The following is an 18,260-nucleotide window of genomic DNA, read 5'->3' on the forward strand; positions in this document are numbered from 1 at the left end:
AACTCCTTTGCTGGAACACTATGCATGCATGGTGGATCTACTTGGGCGAACTGGTGATGTGCAAGGAGCTGAACAATTCATTTATGATATGCCTACCTTGCCAGATTCAGTGATTTGGAGTGCTCTTCTTGGGGCATGCAAGATTCACAAGAATGCAGAAATTGGTAGAAGGGCTGCTGAGAAACTCTTCGGTACTGAGCCATCAAATGCTGGAAACTACGTCATGTTATCAAATATATGTTCTTCTCTGGGTATGTGGGTGCAAGTCGCAGAGGTACGTAGAATTGTGAAACAAGAAAGTGTAACAAAAGAGCCTGGCTGTAGCTGGATGCAGATAAGGAACGAAGTGCACTCTTTTATCACTGGAGATAAACAACATGAGCAGATCAAAGAGATAAAATCTATGCTCCAGGATTTGTACACTTTGTTAAGGACTACAGGCTATGTGCCTGACACTGAATTTGTTCTCCATGACATTGATGAAGAGCAGAAGCAGAGTTCTCTTCTCTACCATAGTGAGAAGCTTGCTGTTGCTTATGGCATTCTTGTCACATGCCTATACAGATAATGAAGAACCTTTGAATATGTGGCGACTGTCACACTTTCATCAAGTTTGTATCACATGTCATCAAGAGACATATTGACATTAGGGATGGAAATCGGTTTCATCATTTTAGGAATAGAAGTTGTTCATGTGGTGACTTTTGGTGATAAAGTAGTGTATTTTCTATAAGCATCAAAGCAGTCAAAAGCAGATACATTCGGACGATCCCAGATGAGATGCTGGATTGCCATTCAGAAGTTTTTGTCGAGTATCCATTATTCTTTCTATCAACGCAATGCTATGCAAAGCTTCTGTGTGTTCTTGGGAAAAAAATCATATGGCTTGACAAAAGGAAGACAAAATCTACACTGAATTATACATGTTTTTAGGTTGACACTTGGACAGACATACTATGTATTGAATGAAACCATTAGAGATGTGGCTAACATTATGAATAACTTTTGGCTGCAGTTTTGGATAAGTTTGTCGAAGATTTATTCAAGGTATTTACGTATTGCATCCGCAAAGCATATCGTGGATTGGAAGTATGGAGTTCATAATACAGCAAAACTTTCCGGTAACACATACTTCATTCAGTTTTATCATGTCGACCATAATGTTCTTCAACTAGGAGGTTAAGTTGTTTATCACTGAGGTTATATATACTGCTATAGCTAGGGCATCAAAAGAACACAAGTTGACGGATTATTGTAGTTTGACTCAAGCCCAGTTGAATTGAGATCAAGCTTGGTTAGATTGGGCTCGAATTCCTACTTGTGTAATATAAACATCTCAGCCATATCATTCCGTAACACTATTTCAACTTTCAAGCCTTACATGTTCTTTTCTCTTTACTTTGTGCTTTGGAATGGGAATGCAAGCTGAAAGATTCTTGGTTCCCATCTGCACGCATAGAACAGGGGGACACCTCTCTTGGCAAGCAAGGTGATAAGAGCATCTCTAGCCGCGTCCCCCAAAACGACCCCCCAGAGGTATTTGGGGTGTGCCGGACATTTTTCGTTCCCAGCCGCACGCCCCAAAGGCCCTTTCCGTCCGGCGCGGACCAATACGGTGTCCGGCGCCCTCAACCCGTCCCCGGTCCACAGGGGACGCTCCGGGCATGCCGGACACAGCGAGAAGTGAGGTGAGGAGTGGCAGGACCGATGCGTCAGCGACACATGAACGGACGCTCAACCGTCGCCTACCTAGCGACGGTGCAGTTGCCGGGAAAGGGAACCGTCGCAGTGGCAACCGCGTCGATCGACACGCGAACCGCCGAAATGGAGCGCGAACTCCGCGGAAGAGCAACCGCAGCTCTCTTAGATATCTGCACCGCCATTCATCTGCGCTCAATAAGACCGCTACGTATGCGCTTTCCGATCTACAACCGGTCAGCGCCATTCATCTCTCCTCTCCTCTCTCACCATGAGCGACCTCTCTTTGCCATCGGACACCGACAGCGAGGGGAAGCCGCCGGGATGGCGCCATTGGTGGGACAGAGTTGCAACGCCTAGCAGCTCTAGTTCCCCACCGACGGACAGCCAGGAGGAGGATTGGGAGGCCGACGACGGCCATGAGAAGGAGGAGGAGGAGGAAGAGGCCGAGGAGGCGGCGGCGGCAAAGAAGGAGGCAAGGGCCCGGGCGAAGGCGAGACGCAGCCGGCAAGCACCGTCGATGACGAGGGGGACGCAAGTTCCTCCTATGCATCGAACGATACCGGCTCTTCGGAAGAGGTGACGAGCAGGAAGCGCCTCCGTGAGGACGACGACGCGAGGCCATCAAAGAAGAAGTAGTTTAAAAAATTAGTTTATATGTAATTTGTTTATGTTGCACTACTTTGAAAATTAGTTCATATTTTTCGAAGTCTTCACCGTACCTACAAATTTCTTCTCTCTATTGAAATAAAAATGCAAAAAAACAGATAATGCATTATTTTAATTTTTGGGGGGCGCGTTTTGGGGACGTGGCTGGGGAGCGACGTCCCCCAAACGCGACACGAAGAAAAAGCGTCCCCCAAACGCTCGATCCGGTGCCGTTTGGGGTTCGCTTTGGGGGACGCGACTGGAGATGCTCTAAGTTTGAACCCTCTGACTGCTTGATTTCCATTCTACTAATAGTTTGTATTCATCTGTTGTCTTGTTTTTCCCTGTACATGAGGTATTCAATGAGTGATTAGCATTCTCTTGCTGCTCTGAATTGCGCTTTACGAAGTAAGGACCGAGGTTTGAACTGGTAATCAGTATGTGAAACCAAGTTATTCTGGTCATAATTTCAAATTACGAAGTTAAGAGTGCAAAGGTAAGCTCTATTCTTTTACATGGAAAAAGTGAGCCCCTTAACCATCTGAGTGCAAAAATTTCTATTGCAAGTTTATCCAGTAGCCTCTCAGGAATAGATGCAAGGATTACGAGTCGCTCGACTTGTCGGCCTGTCGCAACCTCACTGTCGACAACCTAGAGTGGCACGACTAGTTGAAGTTGTCAATCGACAAGTTGACTAGTCGACGAGAAGTCACGACTAGTCTCTGTTTTTTAGTCGAGCGACTAGTTCTGGGCCGAGACAAAAAAAAGCCTGCCCATGAAACCCTACCCCTCCAGATTGAAACAGAGTCCTCCCTCCTAGCCACCTTTCCTCTGGCCCCCTTCCCTTGTGCCACCTCTCATCTGGCAGCTGCGAGCTCGCCTATGCCATCACAGAAGTGGAGGCCCTGCCCACTGGACGCAATTGTCACAGTATCAGGTTTCTCTCTATTCCCCTATACCATCAATATATTGTAGTATACTACTGTTAGTAGCCTATTTACTTATTATTTTTTAGTAGTTACAGCTTGACTACATGTCGACAAGTCTAGCACTAGTCGAGACTAGTCAATAGATGTTTATGAAATATACTCCCTCCGTCCCACGAAATTGTCTTAAATTTGTCAAAATTTAGATGTATCTAGACACTATTTAGTATGTAGATACGTTCGAATTTAGTCAAATCTTGGACAAGTTTCATGACAGAGGGAGTACAATGATGTTTCCAAATACCATAACTGCTTATTGTATTTGCAGGAGAGTCTTGCAGTGAATAAAATTACTACAGTAATCATTTATACAAGTGTTGTCTTTTTTCTATATAGTTTTCTTTACAAGATTAACTTAATTAAGGTCGTACAAAATTAATCAATTGCCATCTTTATATACTAAAAGGCCACCTCGCTAGTTATATACAAAGTGACATCATATTCACCGGGACAATGTGATGACAACAGAAACATTGGTTACAAATTGGCAATTAGGTACATGCTATTGTTCACTGTCCTAACTATTCAGGGTTTCGTGTATGGCTTGCCATGCAGTTCGCCTGTTTAATCATCTGAGTAGGTGATATCCTCCATACCGACGTTCTAGTTGAGCCTTAGGGAGCTCCATACCACTTGCAAGGCATCAGCCATGTTGATATCGCATAGCGGCTCATGCTGGTCACATATTAGCCCCGTAGATATTTTGGGGAAAAATACATCAAAAAAATGGAGGCACAATATATAACTGGGCAATCAGTCTTTCCCGTGGATGCGCTAGATTTAGTGCAAATTATATACAAAGCAACATGATCATATTAACAAGGGCAAGGTGATGACAACAGGAACGATTAGTTACAAAGTGCAAATTATGTATATTCTATATATATCTCCGCACTAACTATTCATGTATGCCTGATATGCATTTCTCTTGTTTACGCCTGTGACCAGGTGATATCCTCCATGCCGACATTTTGGTCGAGCCCTAGGGCGTTCCACACGGCTGGCGAGGCATCCACGATATTGTTGGCGCATGGCGGCTCGTAGTTGTGCTCGTCGTCACATCCGTACACGGAGTCACACTCATCCACGACTTTAGCATACACAGACTTGCCGTTGGCAGTGATTTTGATGCGGTGGCCGCACCGTGCCATGTTCTCGAACCAACCGGTGGAAAGTGCGACGACGAGCTCTTTGTCGCTGTGGTAGGAGTTGTCACACTCTGATGGACCACCACCATCCTTGCCCTTCTCGAAACTGTTGAGCGTTAGCACGGCCTTGGTGGTCGCAGTGACTGGTGGTGAACAGTGGTACTGCGGGTACCTCTTACCATCCTCGCAGCAGTCTGGATCATTGCTCTTCTCGCAATGGCCGGCCTTGCCCGGGAGGTAACCACTGGCACGGCATACGCCAAGCCCGAGGCGAAGGGAGGAGGCAATGTGGGATGTACGGAGCACGACCAGGAGGAATACCACCATGGTGGCTAGAGATCTGATGGTGGCCATCTTAGGTATTCTAGGCTCTAATTTCCCCTTCTCTTCTGCTTAGTTACTGATGTGGTTGGCTTTGTTGCCTGCTTGCTTTGGGGATTGCTGTGCGTGCATCCGCTTATATAGTTGCATTGCTGCTAGTTCTGAACACTGTTAGATTGTTTCGTACGGCAATTTGTTGGTATGTTCAGATGGAGTTGATATATTGACGTGCCGTCTCAAGTGTGCTTCCAAGTGGTCAATTATCTTGTCAATTTATTCCATTTAACTATGTCCAGCTGTATTGGAGTGCAATGCCCAACGTCTAAGTAGATCACTAATAAAATAGACTCCTTTGTAAGAGAGATAATAGTTTATATTCTCATGTCTGATCCTGGTTATAGGACCTTGTTAATATGATGTACCCACATTATTATTATTTTAATTTAAGAGCAGTAGAAGACTCCTGTTGTAATTCCTCAACAACAACAAAAAGTCCAGCTGTATTGGAGTGCAAGTGCAACGCCCAACGTCTAAGTAGATCAGCCGATACACATACGAGCATATGCTTAACTAAAATCACAAGTATCGTTATGAAACTAGCAAACGTTAGAGTTATTCTTACAAATATGAAATTGTGTTATTATTTTGGGGACAAATGAACATAAAACTTCAAGTTTTAGCAAATAAAAAAGGTGTAACCGTAGTCTGCTGTGTTTTTAAGAAAAAATCGACCTTTTTTTTTCGCGAAAACGCAAAAGCCTTGCGTTTCGATGCATTAATAGATAAAGAAGGTTTGTATGTACAATGTCCCCAAGAAGGACCAACACCACACCAAACAACTCAACCCAAAAGACCTAATCTAGGGGAGGAGTTGGCGAAGCCCACGGGCGCCCGCGTCCGCCCATTGTCGCGCCTCGGCCCTGATGTCACTGAATAAGGAGGCCACCGAGGGACGCGCGTTGTCGAAGACCGCCGCGTTCCTGTGCTTCCAAATCCACCACGCCGTGAGCATGATGAGTGATGATGTTCCTTTGCGCAACTGGCGTGAGGAGGTCCGCACCACCAGCGACCACCACTCCGCGAAGTCACCCTCAACCGTAGAAGGCCCAGCGGTGGATCGAATCCATGACAGAACCTCAAACCAAACTGTCCTAGAGAAGGAGCAGCCGGTCAGAATGTGCGCCATGGTCTCCACTGACTGGTCGCACAGCGGGCATCTTGTCGCGTGGGGCAGTCCCCGACGCGCCAGACGCTCACTCGTCCAACACCTATCTAGGCAAGCAAGCCAGATAAAGAACTTCACCCTTAGCGGCGCCCAGGATTTCCAGTTTAGCTTCCAGGAGCCTGATAGGATCGCCCCTGGAAGAGGGCATCATAACAGGAGCTGGAGGAGTACTGGCCATCCGTCGTCCAACGCCAAACCAACCTGTCCTGATCTGGGGAGAGCACCACGTCCCTGAGCCTAGTCCAGAGCTGAACATACTGCCATAGGGCCAAGGCGCTCGGCGCACCCTCGATGTCCGAGATCCAGCTGCGCTCCACCAGCGCCTGTTGCACCGTGCACCGCTTCCCTTGGGGATGAGCGCATAGACCTTTAATAGTCTCTGGGTGAAGTCTATTCGCATCAATATTAAATTTTGAATAACAGTTTACAAAAAATTAGCTCAAAATTCAATGCACTGTTAGGGTAGTAAGAGAAAAAACTTAACCATAAAAACTGTCAGCTTTGGGTGAAGAGAATTTGACTCGATTCATATGTATCTTTTTTTTTTGGTTTTCTAAGTGTAGGTTGATTATGGAGCATGAATTTCGTGGATTTTATATGGATGTGTGTTGTCAAACTTTTTTGATAGTTTTTGTACATGTTTTATATTATATAAAAATAATCTCACATATCATACTTAAGGCGTCAGTGAAATGACATCATCTTCTTCCAACCATCTAGGCAACACCTAAATTTGCATAAGAGAGATAATTAGAAATATCGATACTAACCAGTTGGCGAATATGAGATGTACCGGTATAAAATTCCTTGGTTGAGTGTGAAGTACAAATGCAGGGCCTTTGTTCAAAATGAGTTAAGAATATATAATTTAAGTGACGAAGCAATGCATTTCTTTTGGAGTGGTCAAAATTAGGTTTGATCTTACCATGACATACGCTTCATTGAAGGTGAAACGCACCAAAGCAAGTTTAGTAGGAATATCTCAAGAAAAAATAGTGGGGAAATCATAATTTCAAATTACCAAGTTATCATAGTGAAAAGGTAAACTCTATTCAAAAGTTTCTGTTGTAAATTTACGTGGTAGGGTTTGGATCTTCGGGAGTTTTTTTGTTGTTGAGAAAACGCAAAAGGTCTGCTCTTTTGGATTCATTGATAGCGAGAGTTTGATACAAATCTAGAGAGGCAACATCCGGTACAACTAGGGGAGCAACGCCGCTATACCTGAAGCTCCATTTGTCACCCATGACTTGGCCTCCACCTTTATCGTTCGCAGGGCCGGCCCTGACCCATGGCAGCCATGGGCGGCCGCCTAGGGCCCAGGCCGGGGAGGGGCCCAAGATCAGGGATTTTTTTACTATGGGATGGAAAAAAAACTGGTGAACTGGATCAGTTAGAAAAAGGATGGAAGAAGTAGTCTTCCATGAGGCTTCGATCCACGAGGCCTCGATCGATTCCCTTGAAAAAAAATAGACTAAGACGATCGGTTGATTGCTTGGCTGTTCCATCTGTTCGTCTCTCGAGCGCCTGCTCTTGTCTGATCGATCGCCTCGACCGACCGCTAGGATCTACCGATCGTTCGTTTCTCGTCTCAGGTCATCATGCTTCTCTGTAGGTCCATGATTAAATATCTCATCTAATTTTTCATCTAATTCATGATTTATTTTTAATAATCAGGGTCCTAATTTAATGTATTTTTTTCATGATTATAGGTGTTATAATGCCAAAACAATTGTTCGGTCCGGTGCCGCGAAAAAGAAAACGAGAAAGCTATATAACCAGTTTAGGATTCTTGAAATTGTTCCCAATGATTTTGCATCTAGAAATGTAGGAATAAGCTTTTTGTTGAGCATTGAAGTGTAATTGTCGACAAGGCCCTTTTGTCGACTTCGCCCAAGGGCCCTGAAAAATATAGGGCCGGCCCATTCGTTCGAGCAAGCCACTGAGATTAGGCCGTATGCCATTGAAGATGAATACATGACGTCGCTTCCATAACCACCAGGCTGTGAGCATGATCACCAAGGAAGCGCCCTTGCGGGCCGCTGTTGAGGAAGCACGGGTGATCGCGTACCACCAATCCCCGAACTTGACCCAGCGGCAGGAATGCTCATGGCGGAGCAAATCCAGGAGAGGACCTAGTGCCAGGTGATCCGCGAATAGGGACACCTACAGGGATGTGCTCTATTGCCTCCATCTCGTTGCCGCAAAGGACGCACCGCGGGGGATGCTACAAACCGCGATGGTGAAGTCTATCCGCCATTCAACAACGATCATGGCAAACTATACAGTTTTCCTATTTACTCGTGTGACCCTGTGATATCCTCTATACCGAAATTCTGGATGAACCCTACTGCAAGGATGATGTTTTGCATGACGGCTTGTAATCGTGTTTGTAATATATTATCCCGTCAACAGTTTTAGGGAACAATACTACATAAAATTAGGGAGGCACAATATATAACTGGGAAATCACCCTCTTCCATGGGTGTGCTAGAAGAAGTAGCTCTAATTTATTTAGTACATAGTATTATACATATACAAGACGACATCATATTGACAAGGACAATTCTATACTGAACTGCAAAATATGAACACACTATATATCGCCGCACTATTCGTGTATGCCTGACATGCATTTATCTTATTTACGCTTGCGACCAGGTGATATCCTCCATACCGACATTCTGGTCGAGCCCGAGGGCATTCCACACCGCTGGCGAGGCGTCGACGATGTTGTTGGCACATGGTGGCTCATAGTTGTGCTCGTTGTCACACCCATACACGGAGTCACACTCATCCACCACCTTAGCATAAACAGACTTGCCATGGGCGGTAATCTTGATTTGGTGGCCGCAGCGTGCCATGTTCTCGAACCAACCGGTGGATAGCGCAACGACCAGTTCTTTGTCACTGTGGTAGGAGTTATCACACTCCGACGGACCACCACCATCCTTACCTTTCTCGAAGCTGTTCAGCGTCAGGACGGCCTTGGTGGTCGCGGTGACCGGTGGCGAGCAGTGATACTGCGGGTACCTCTTACCATCCTCACAGCAGTCTGGATCATTGCTCTTCTCGCAGTGACCTGCCTTGCCCGGGAGATAGCCACTGGCACGGCAGACGCCGAGACCGGGGCGAAGGGAGGAGGCAATGTGGGACGTGGATAGCGCCACCAGGAGGAAGACTGCCATGGTGGCCAGAGCTCTGATGTTGACCATCTTTAGGTATCCTAGGTTCTATTTTCTCCCTCTCTTCTGCTTAGTTCCTGATAGTGTGGTTGGCTTTGTTGCTTGCCTGCTTTGGGGATTGCTGCGCGTGCATCCGCTTTTGTAGTTGGGTTGCTACTAGTTCTGAACACCACTGCTGATTAAACTAAGCCCTTTAAGTAAAGCATACGGCATGCACTTGAACTGAAGATTGTTTCACACGGCAATTTGTTGCTATGTTCAGATGGAATTGGTATATTGACGTGCCGACGGTGCCGTCTCAAGTAGGCTTCCAGGTGGTCAATTATCTTGTCAATTTAACAATATCCAGCTGTATTGGTGTGCAACGCCCAACGTCTAAGTAGATCAGCCGATGCACATTCGAGCATATGTTTAATTAAAATCACAAGTAGTATTATGAAACTAGTAAAGGTTAAGTTTTATTAAATATATAGAATTGTGTAATTATTTTTGTGACAAATGCACATAAAAAATTCAAGCTTTAGCAAAATAAAAGGTTTACCTGTAGCCTGCTGTGTTTTTTTAGAGAAAATCGACCTTGAATAATCTCTGGGTGAAGTCTATTCAAATTTATATTAAATTAAAAAATATTCTACAACAGATCTGCATGCCTTATGTACAAATATGAAAGAAAAATCAGCTCAAAATTCAATGCACTGTTACGGAAGTAAGAAAAACAAATCAACCGTGAATAGTGTCAGCTTTGGGTGGAGAGAATTTGACGGAATTCGTATAGTTCCTCCATCCACAAAAAGTATGTTCAAATTTGGATGTATCTATAACTAAATAGTGCCTATATACGTCCGAATTTAGACAAAAAGACATCTTTGTGTGGACGGAGGGGTATCTTTCTTTTTTGGTTTCCTAAGTGTAGGTCGATTTTGCAGCATGAATTTCGTGTATTTTACATATATATGGATGTGTGTTTGTCAAACTTTTATGAGAATTTTTTTACATTCTTTCTGATATAAAAAAATGATCCCACATATCATACTTAAGGCGTCAGTGTAAATGCATGATCTCCCTCCCACCATCTAGGCAAGTTGATGAATATGAGATATACCGGTATATAATTCCTTGGTGGAGTGTAAAGTACAAATGAAGGGCCTTTGTTCAGTTTATTAGCAAGATCTCAAGAAAGAAGAGTGGGAAAATCATAATTTAAAATTACCAAGTTATCAATGTGAAAAGGTTAGCTCTATTCAAAAGTTTCTATTTCAAATTTATGTGGTACTTTGGGATTTTTTTGTTGAGAAAACACAAAAGTTTTGCTCGTTTGGATTCACAGAGGGAGTTTGATACAAGCATAGAGAGACAACACCCATTACAACGCGACACTCTATGCCCTGGGCCGGGGGGAGCAATGTCGCTAGACCCAAAGGCCGTGAGCATGATCGCCAAGGAAGTCCCTTGCAGGTCGCTGTTGAGGAAGCACGGGTGGTCGCTGTTAGTGTAGCTCTTGTTGATGTAGAAATAATTCAGTTAACTGTAGCGTTTCAGATCAGTTGACTGTAGCATATCACATTTTTTTCATTAGCCAGTTTCAGTTAAGTCTAACGATCAGAAGCATGCTGGTTCACGTTGCGATCAAGTAATTGATTCCGTTGGGATTTTTTACTGGTTTAGCGCGCCGTGATCCTAGAACGAGGGATGGCGCGATTGAGATGGAGCATGGCTGGTTGTCAGGGGTTGTTGCCAAGTCTTTCCCTGGACTCTGATAAAAAGAAGAAGAGCAGAAAAGACGCAAGTTGAGTGCTCGCCAAAACTCTGTCCCCTGTGTCTCTCTCAAGTTCATCTCGTGTGTGTGATCGTGGGTTAGAGCTGTGTGTTTACTAGGTGACCGCGAGCGTGCGTGTGTGTTCCAGGCATGAAAACTAACAGTCGCATCCCACCAATCCGCGAACTTGACCCTGGCGACAGGAATGCTCACGGCTGAGCGAATCCAGGAGAGGTCCTCGTGCCAGGTGATCCGCGAATACGTACAACCTACAAGGATGTGCTCTATTGCCTCCATCTTGTGGTCGCACAGGACGCATCACGGGGGATGCTACAAACCTCGATGGTCAAGTCTATCCGTCATTCAACAACGATCCTGGCAAGCTATACAGTTTTCATGTTTACTCATGTGACCCTGTGATATCCTCTATACCGAAATTCTGGATGAACCCTACTGCGCAGATGATGTTATTGCATGGCGGCATGTAATCGTGCTTGTAATATATTATCATATCAATGTCTTGGGGAACAATAGTCCAGAAAATTAGGGAGGCACAATATATAACTAGGCAATCCTCTTTTCCATGGGCGTGCTAGAAGAAGTAGCTCTAATTTATTTAGTAATCATTATACATATACAAGACTGACATCATATTGACAAGGACAATTCAATAGTAAAGTGCAAAATATGAACAGGCTATATATCTCCACACTATTCGTGTATGCCTGACATGCATTTCTCTTATTTACGCTTGCGACCAGGTGATATCCTCCATACCGACATTCTGGTCGAGCCCGAGGGCGTTCCACACCGCTGGCGAGGCGTCGACGATGTTGTTGGCACATGGTGGCTCATAGTTGTGCTCGTCGTCACACCCGTACACGGAGTCACACTCGTCCACCACCTTAGCATAAACAGACTTGCCGTTGGCGGTAATTTTGATGCGGTGGCCGCACCGTGCCATGTTCTCGAACCAACCGGTGGATAGCGCAACGACCAGTTCTTTGTCACTATGATAGGAGTTATCACACTCCGACGGACCACCACCATCCTTACCTTTCTCGAAGCTGTTGAGCGTCAGGACGGCCTTGGTAGTCGCGGTGACCGGTGGCGAGCAGTGGTACTGCGGGTACCTCTTACCGTCCTCACAACAGTCTGGATCATTGCTTTTCTCGCAGTGGCCTGCCTTGCCTGGGAGATAGCCACTAGCACGGCAGACGCCGATACCAGGGCGAAAGGAGGAGGCAATGTGGGACGTGGAGAGCGCCACTAGGAGGAAGACCCCCATGGTGGCTAGAGCTCTGATGGTGGCCATCTTAGGTATCCTAGGTTCTATTTTCTCCCTCTCTTCTGCTTAGTTGCTGATAATGTGGTTGGCTTTGTTGCTTGCCTGCTTTGGGGAATGCTGGGCGTGCGTCCGCTTTTGTAGTTGGGTTGCTACTAGTTCTGAAAACCACTGCTGATTAAACTAAGGTCTTTAAGTAGAGCATACGGCATGCACTTGGACTGAAGATTGTTTCATACGGCAATTTGTTGCTATGTTCAGATGGAATTGATATATTGACGTGCCGTCTCAAGTAGGTTTGCAGGTGGTCAATTATCTTGTCAATTCAACAATATCCAGCTGTACTGGGTGTGCAACGCCCAACGTCTAAGTAGATCAGCCGATGCACATACGAGCATATGTTTAATTAAAATCACTAGTATTATTACGAAATTAGTAAAGGTTAAGTTTTTCTTAAATATATAGAATTGTGTAATTATTTTTGTGACAAATGCACATAAAAATTTCAAGTTTTAGCAAAATAAAAGGTTTACCTGCTGTGTTTTTTAGATAAAATCGACCTTGAATAGTCTCTGGGTAAAGTCTATTTGAAAAACAGTTTACAACAGACCTACATGCCTTATGTACAAATATGAAAGGAAAACCAGCTCAAAATTCAATGCACTGTTACGGAAGTAAGATGAACAAATCAACCGTGAATAGTATGTGTCAGCTTTGGGTGGAATTCGTATAGTTCCTCCATCCACAAAAAGGATGTTCAAATTTGGATGTATCTATAACTAAATAGCGTACCTAGATACTTTAAATTTACATTAAAATGCATCCTTTTGTGGACGGAGGGTATCTTTCTTTTTTGGTTTTCTAAGTGTAGGTCTATTTCAGAGCATGAATTTCATGTGTTTTACATATATATGGATATGGATGTGTGTTTGTCAAACTTTTTTGAGAATTTTTGTACATGTTTTATGATATAGAAAAATGATCTCACATATCATACATAAGGCGTCAGGGTAAAGGATCTCCTTCCCACCATCTAGGCAACACCTGAGTTTGCATAAGAGCGATAATTGGAAATATCGATATTAACCAGTTGATGAATAAGCGATATACCGGTATATAATTCCTCGATGGAGTGTGAAGTACAAATACAGGGCCTTAATTCAAAATGAGTGGAGTATATCTAATTTTAGTGACGAAGCAATGCATTTCTTTTGGTGTGGTCAAATTAGGGTTGATATAACCATGACATACACTTCATTGAAGCTGAAACGCACCAAAGCAAGTTTATTAGCAAGATCTCAAGAAACAAGAGTGGGAAAATCATAACTTAAAATTACCAAGTTATCAATGTGAAAAGGTTAGCTCTATTCAAAAGTTTCTGTTGCAAATTTATGTGGTAGCCTTTAGATCTTTGGGATTTTCTTTGAAAAAACGCAAAAGGTTTGCTCGTTTGGATTCATTGATAGAGAGAGTTTAACACAAGCCTAGAGAGGCAACACCCATTACAATGTGACACTCTATGCCCTAGGTCGGAGGTGTTAGATGTATATATCTGTATATTGTAGTTTCCCCATATGTTAGGAGGCTTCCTGCACATTTGCACATGTACATGTATTATATATTGTGGCCTTTGGCCCCTGGTAATACAACAAGCATATTGCCCTAACATGGTATCAGAGCAAAAATTGGTCCTCCTCTACGGCCGTCATTGAAGCTTGTTCCGCTCTCTCCTCCAGCCGCTCCCCCGGCTCTTCCCGGCGCGTCCCCGTCCGCCCCCGGCCGGCTCCTCTTCTTCCCGGCCGCCCTCCGTCCGATCTTTTGTCCGGCCGCCGCACTTCCGTCCGCGCTCCAGCCCGTCGGTCGCCTCCCTTCGTTTTCGTCCGCTGTCGGCCGCCGTCGGCCGCTGCCTCCCGGCCGCCCGTCCGGCCTGCTGCTGGCCGCTGCCGCCCACCTCGCCCGCTGCCTCCGTTCTTTCCATTGCGTCGAGTCCCGCAGCAACTTCTCGCTCGGGTTTGACTCGTTTTGCTTCGATCTGATCTGGAAAAAAAAGAGAGAGAGCTATGTCTTCCTCATCGGTCTGATTCACAGTGTGGCGAAGCTCATCGCCAAGGTGCTCTCTTCCCGCCTCGCGCCGCGTATGGGGCAGATCATTGGGTCCTATCAGAGCGCCTTCATTCGTGGGCGTTGCCTCCATGACAACTTCCAGCTCGTGCAGTCCACGGCTAGGAGGTTGAATGCTCTCAAGGCCCCGGCGATCATGTTGAAGCTTGACATCACCAAAGCTTTCGACACTGTGGATTGGTCCTTCCTCCTTGAGGTTATGAGCAAGTTGGGCTTTGGCCCCAAGTGGATTTCTATGGTGGTGGGGCTGCTCAGCACGGCTTCGACCCGAGTCCTGGTGAATGGTGTAGCGGGGGACCTTATATACAACAGGCGTGGATTGCAGCAGGGGGACCCTCTTTCCCCCTGCTTTTCGACTCGGTCATGGAGGTTTTATACCTCATGCTCCAGAAGGCTTCGGCGGAAGGTTTGCTCTCCGACTTGGCCCCGCATGGCCTCCGGCAGCGCACCTCCATGTACGCCGACGATGTGGTCATCTTCCTCAAACCTACTCGCCTAGATATTGACACTTGCGCGGCGGTGGTTGAGGACTTCGGGAAGGCCTCGGGCCTTCACACCAACCGAGCCATGAGCTCGGTCCACCCCATCCGGTGTAGCCCGGACCAGGTGGAGCTGGCACGCGCCATTCTTGGTTGTGCCGTCGCGGACTCGCCCTGCCAGTACCTTGGCTTGCCGCTTGGTCTGCGCAAGCCTTCGGCAGCTCAGCTTCAGTCGGTGGTGGAGAGCGCGGCCAAGCGGCTGCCCCAGTGGGGTGCCCGTCTGCTGAACCGCGGTGGAAGGACCATCCTCGTCCAGACCACGCTTAGCGGCATACCTGTCCATGCCATGATGTCCTTGGACGTCCCCCCAAGGCTTTGCAAGCTCTCGGTAAGGTGTGTTGCGGTTTCATGTGGAAGGGGCGGGCTGACGTCAGTGGCGGGCACTGTCTGGTGGCATGGGATAAGGTGACCTCTCCCAAGAGGTGTGGCGTCTTAGGCATCCCTAACCTTCGTCTCCTCAATGTGGCGTTGCGGTGTCGGTGGGCTTGGCTACAGCGGACGGACCCGGCGAAGGCGTGGGCTGAGTTCGATCTCAAGGTTCCCCCTCTGGCTCGGGCCCTGGCCGATTCGGCCATGGTGGTCTCCTTGGGCAACGGCGAGGAAGCCCTGTTCTGGAAGGACCGCTGGATTGACGGGGCGCGGGTGGCGGACATTGCGCCTAACTTGGCGGCCTTGGTCAGCAAGCGTCACGACAACTCCCGCTCCATCAAGGAGGGGTTCGGTGGGGAGTGGATGCGTGATTGTGGTCCTAATTTGGGGGCTGCTGCGGTCCCGGAGTTCTTCGTCTTGTGGAATGCCATCTCCGACATCCTTCTCTTGCCTGACCAGGAGGACGTCTTTCGCTGGCGGTGGACGGCCGATGGTATCTACTCTGCCAACGCCTATGGCGCCTTCTTCGCCGGGACCACTATGGCGCCGGTGGCTTCCCAGATTTGGCGATCACGGGCATCCTACAATTGCAAGTTCTTCGCCTGGCTTGCCTCCCGGAACAGGTGTTGGACGGCGGATTGGCTGCAGCGGCGTGGCCTTCCACACCCTGCTGCTTTCCCCCTGTGCGACCAAGAGCCGGAGTCCATCCATCACCTTCTGCTAGGTTGTGTGGTCATGCGGGAGATCTAGGCTTGGGTCTTAGCTCGGTGGGGGAAGATGGAGTGTGTGGGGAACCCCGGAGGTCAGGGCTAGACAAACCCAGATATCACATCTGGCATAAGCCTAACCTAGATCTCTAGGGCCTACAGGGTGAGAATCGGTAACACAACAGTGACTCTACGACTCCAAAGCAGATATATTACAACTCTTAGCAGAGTTAAGATCCAAATTTATTACACGCAGAGGTCACTGACCACAATTCAACAAGCAACGGAAAGCAAATTATGTTATCTAGATAACAAGACTGCAAAGGGCCTAAGAGGCCATAACATAAGGCGACGTCCCAGCCCATAAGTCTCAGGCTGCCGCCTGAGGAACTCCGAACTACTCGTCGACGTCGAGGTGGAAACCACCATCTGTTGGAAGGACTTCGTCTGAAACAAAGCATGCAAGGCTGAGTACAGGGACTCAGCAAGACTTAGTACAACATGTTAGCGAAGCGGGTATGCGAGGCTTTATGTGGAGCTTATTTTGCGGAAAGCCAGTTTTCCTTTGTAAATAGGAGGGAGCAGAAGCTTGTCTATTCAGACCATTTTAAAAAAGGATAAGAGAGCGATATCAACTCTAGCTCTAATATCATTATGTTGAATCCACCGAATCTTCATCATCACCTGAACCTATCACCTAGGATCACCCCCTCGACACCCTGAGAAGGGATCCTTATCACACATTGACATCAAGTTTTACGATTAGGTTCAAGTTGTCTATGATCACAGAATCCATCACCAAGTCGTCCGTAACCGTGGACACGGCTTTTCGAAAAGATTTACCCTACAGGGGTGTACAACTTTACCCACACGCGCCGACCGACTCTTAGTGCCACTAGATTAACACACTTCCTTGGTGTGCCGGCAGAGGGTGGTCGACCAAAACCTTTCCCTTACTTCGCCTATTCCATGAGTCAAACTAACTGGGAAGCTCCGTCATCGTAGGTAGCCATTCTTCGAGGCGGTCCCGGTCATTGTGTGCAGGGGATCCAGTTCAATGCCTCCAGCATCCTTCACCCCGGCCACGTCCTGTATGATGCACTTTGAAAACCTTTTTCACCTTTTTCCCATGCGTATGGCAAATGGAACTCGCAAACTAATTGACTCATGGGTAAGCTAGGCAAGTTCCGGCCAAGGGGTTCCCATGGGCCCCGTGTGGCTGTACGCTCAGTCTTGGTTCCGAAGGCGAGAACTCAGGTCCTAGTATCGGCGAGAACGAGTCAAATCACCACATCCCCATGTGGCGGCCCATCCAAGCCTTTAGCATGTTTATTAGCATCATCACTGATCTTACCACGTCATCCTGTCAAACTAGGTTCATTCGTAGCTCTGATTCATCAACCGGATGGATCAGACTTCAACCGCTAAGCATGGCTAAGCATAACGCATATACGGCTCTAGCGATGCGAACAAGCTCAGACCTAGTTTTGCTGGGAGCGGTGGATCAGGAACTTTGGGCTACAGAGATGGAACATGCACACATAGGATATCTACCACTGCCGATAAAACATATTTGAAGCGAATGCAATATGTAAGAACCAGAAGTAAAAGCATTTCGAAACCATATATGAACCAGGTTAGGGCTTGCCTTGTCCCTCGTTGTTCTGATGCTGCTCTTCGGTGGCGTTGATCTCAGGCTCGCGTTCGGTCGCTATCGAGAAGAACCAAATACCGGAAAGGAAGAGCAAAATCAAGACAGGGTACAATGCAATGCACATACAATATGATGACATGTCATATTAAGGGGTTTGGGTAACCCTAGGTGCATCGACGGAAATTAATGGGGTTCGGCATCGATCCCGACATATGAGAGGGGTCGATTTAGGGTTTCTACTAAGGCTTGATGTTTAACTGGTTCAAGCATGTATGAAACATGGATAGCTAAATAGGATTTGTTTTTCTGAACATTTTGATATATAATTTTATATTTTCTGATTTAAAATGAATTACTTATGAATTTCCAAAGTTTAATTCATTTTAAAACAATTTCTGAAAATTATATAAAAATAATAAAAGTTGGACCCACATGTCATAATTTTATTATTTTCTAAACATTTATGGAACTATTAAAATCTTGACTAGGGGAACCACATGTCATATTATTTCCTATTTAAAGAAATACAGAAATTAATATAAGAAAATCAGAAAAAGAAATATGGCGTCAGCATGACGTCATGCTGATGTCAGCTGGCCATGAGCTCAAAATTCAGCTCAG

General features: G+C 46.3%; 2 protein-coding genes across 2 annotated transcripts in view; both read right to left on the reverse strand.

Annotated features, from left to right (window-relative positions):
• Nucleotides 1-4,264: 4,264 nt before the first annotated feature.
• LOC124647527 lies at nt 4,265-9,238 on the reverse strand. Its single transcript, XM_047187455.1, has 2 exons — nt 8,673-9,238; nt 4,265-4,736 (listed from the first exon to the last, which is right to left on the reverse strand). The coding sequence occupies exons 1-2, from the start codon at nt 9,236-9,238 to the stop codon at nt 4,265-4,267; spliced, it is 1,038 nt and encodes a 345-aa protein (XP_047043411.1).
• Nucleotides 9,239-11,709: 2,471 nt separating this feature from the next.
• LOC124647528 overlaps nt 11,710-18,260 on the reverse strand; it is a 58,401-nt gene continuing 51,850 nt past the window's right edge. Inside the window, exons 4-5 of the mRNA XM_047187457.1 lie at nt 14,974-14,982; nt 11,710-12,146 (exon numbers count right to left, since the gene is read on the reverse strand). Of these exons, the coding sequence (XP_047043413.1) occupies nt 11,710-12,146; nt 14,974-14,982 (446 nt within the window). The remainder of the gene's footprint in view (nt 12,147-14,973; nt 14,983-18,260) is intronic.

The sequence above is a fragment of the Lolium rigidum genome, chromosome 4 (genome assembly GCF_022539505.1).
Source record: "Lolium rigidum isolate FL_2022 chromosome 4, APGP_CSIRO_Lrig_0.1, whole genome shotgun sequence".
In the NCBI taxonomy this organism is placed as follows: Eukaryota; Viridiplantae; Streptophyta; class Magnoliopsida; order Poales; family Poaceae; genus Lolium; species Lolium rigidum.

Excerpts from the sequence above, each read along its gene's own strand:
- LOC124647527 (XM_047187455.1), bottom strand. The coding sequence starts at position 9,238 with ATGGTCAACATCAGAGCTCTGGCCACCATGGCAGTCTTCCTCCTGGTG. Across the intron at positions 4,737-8,672 it reads GATATCACCTGGTCGCAAGC|ATGCCGTGCCAGTGGTTACC; the intron begins GTAAATAAGATA and ends CGGGCTTGGCGT.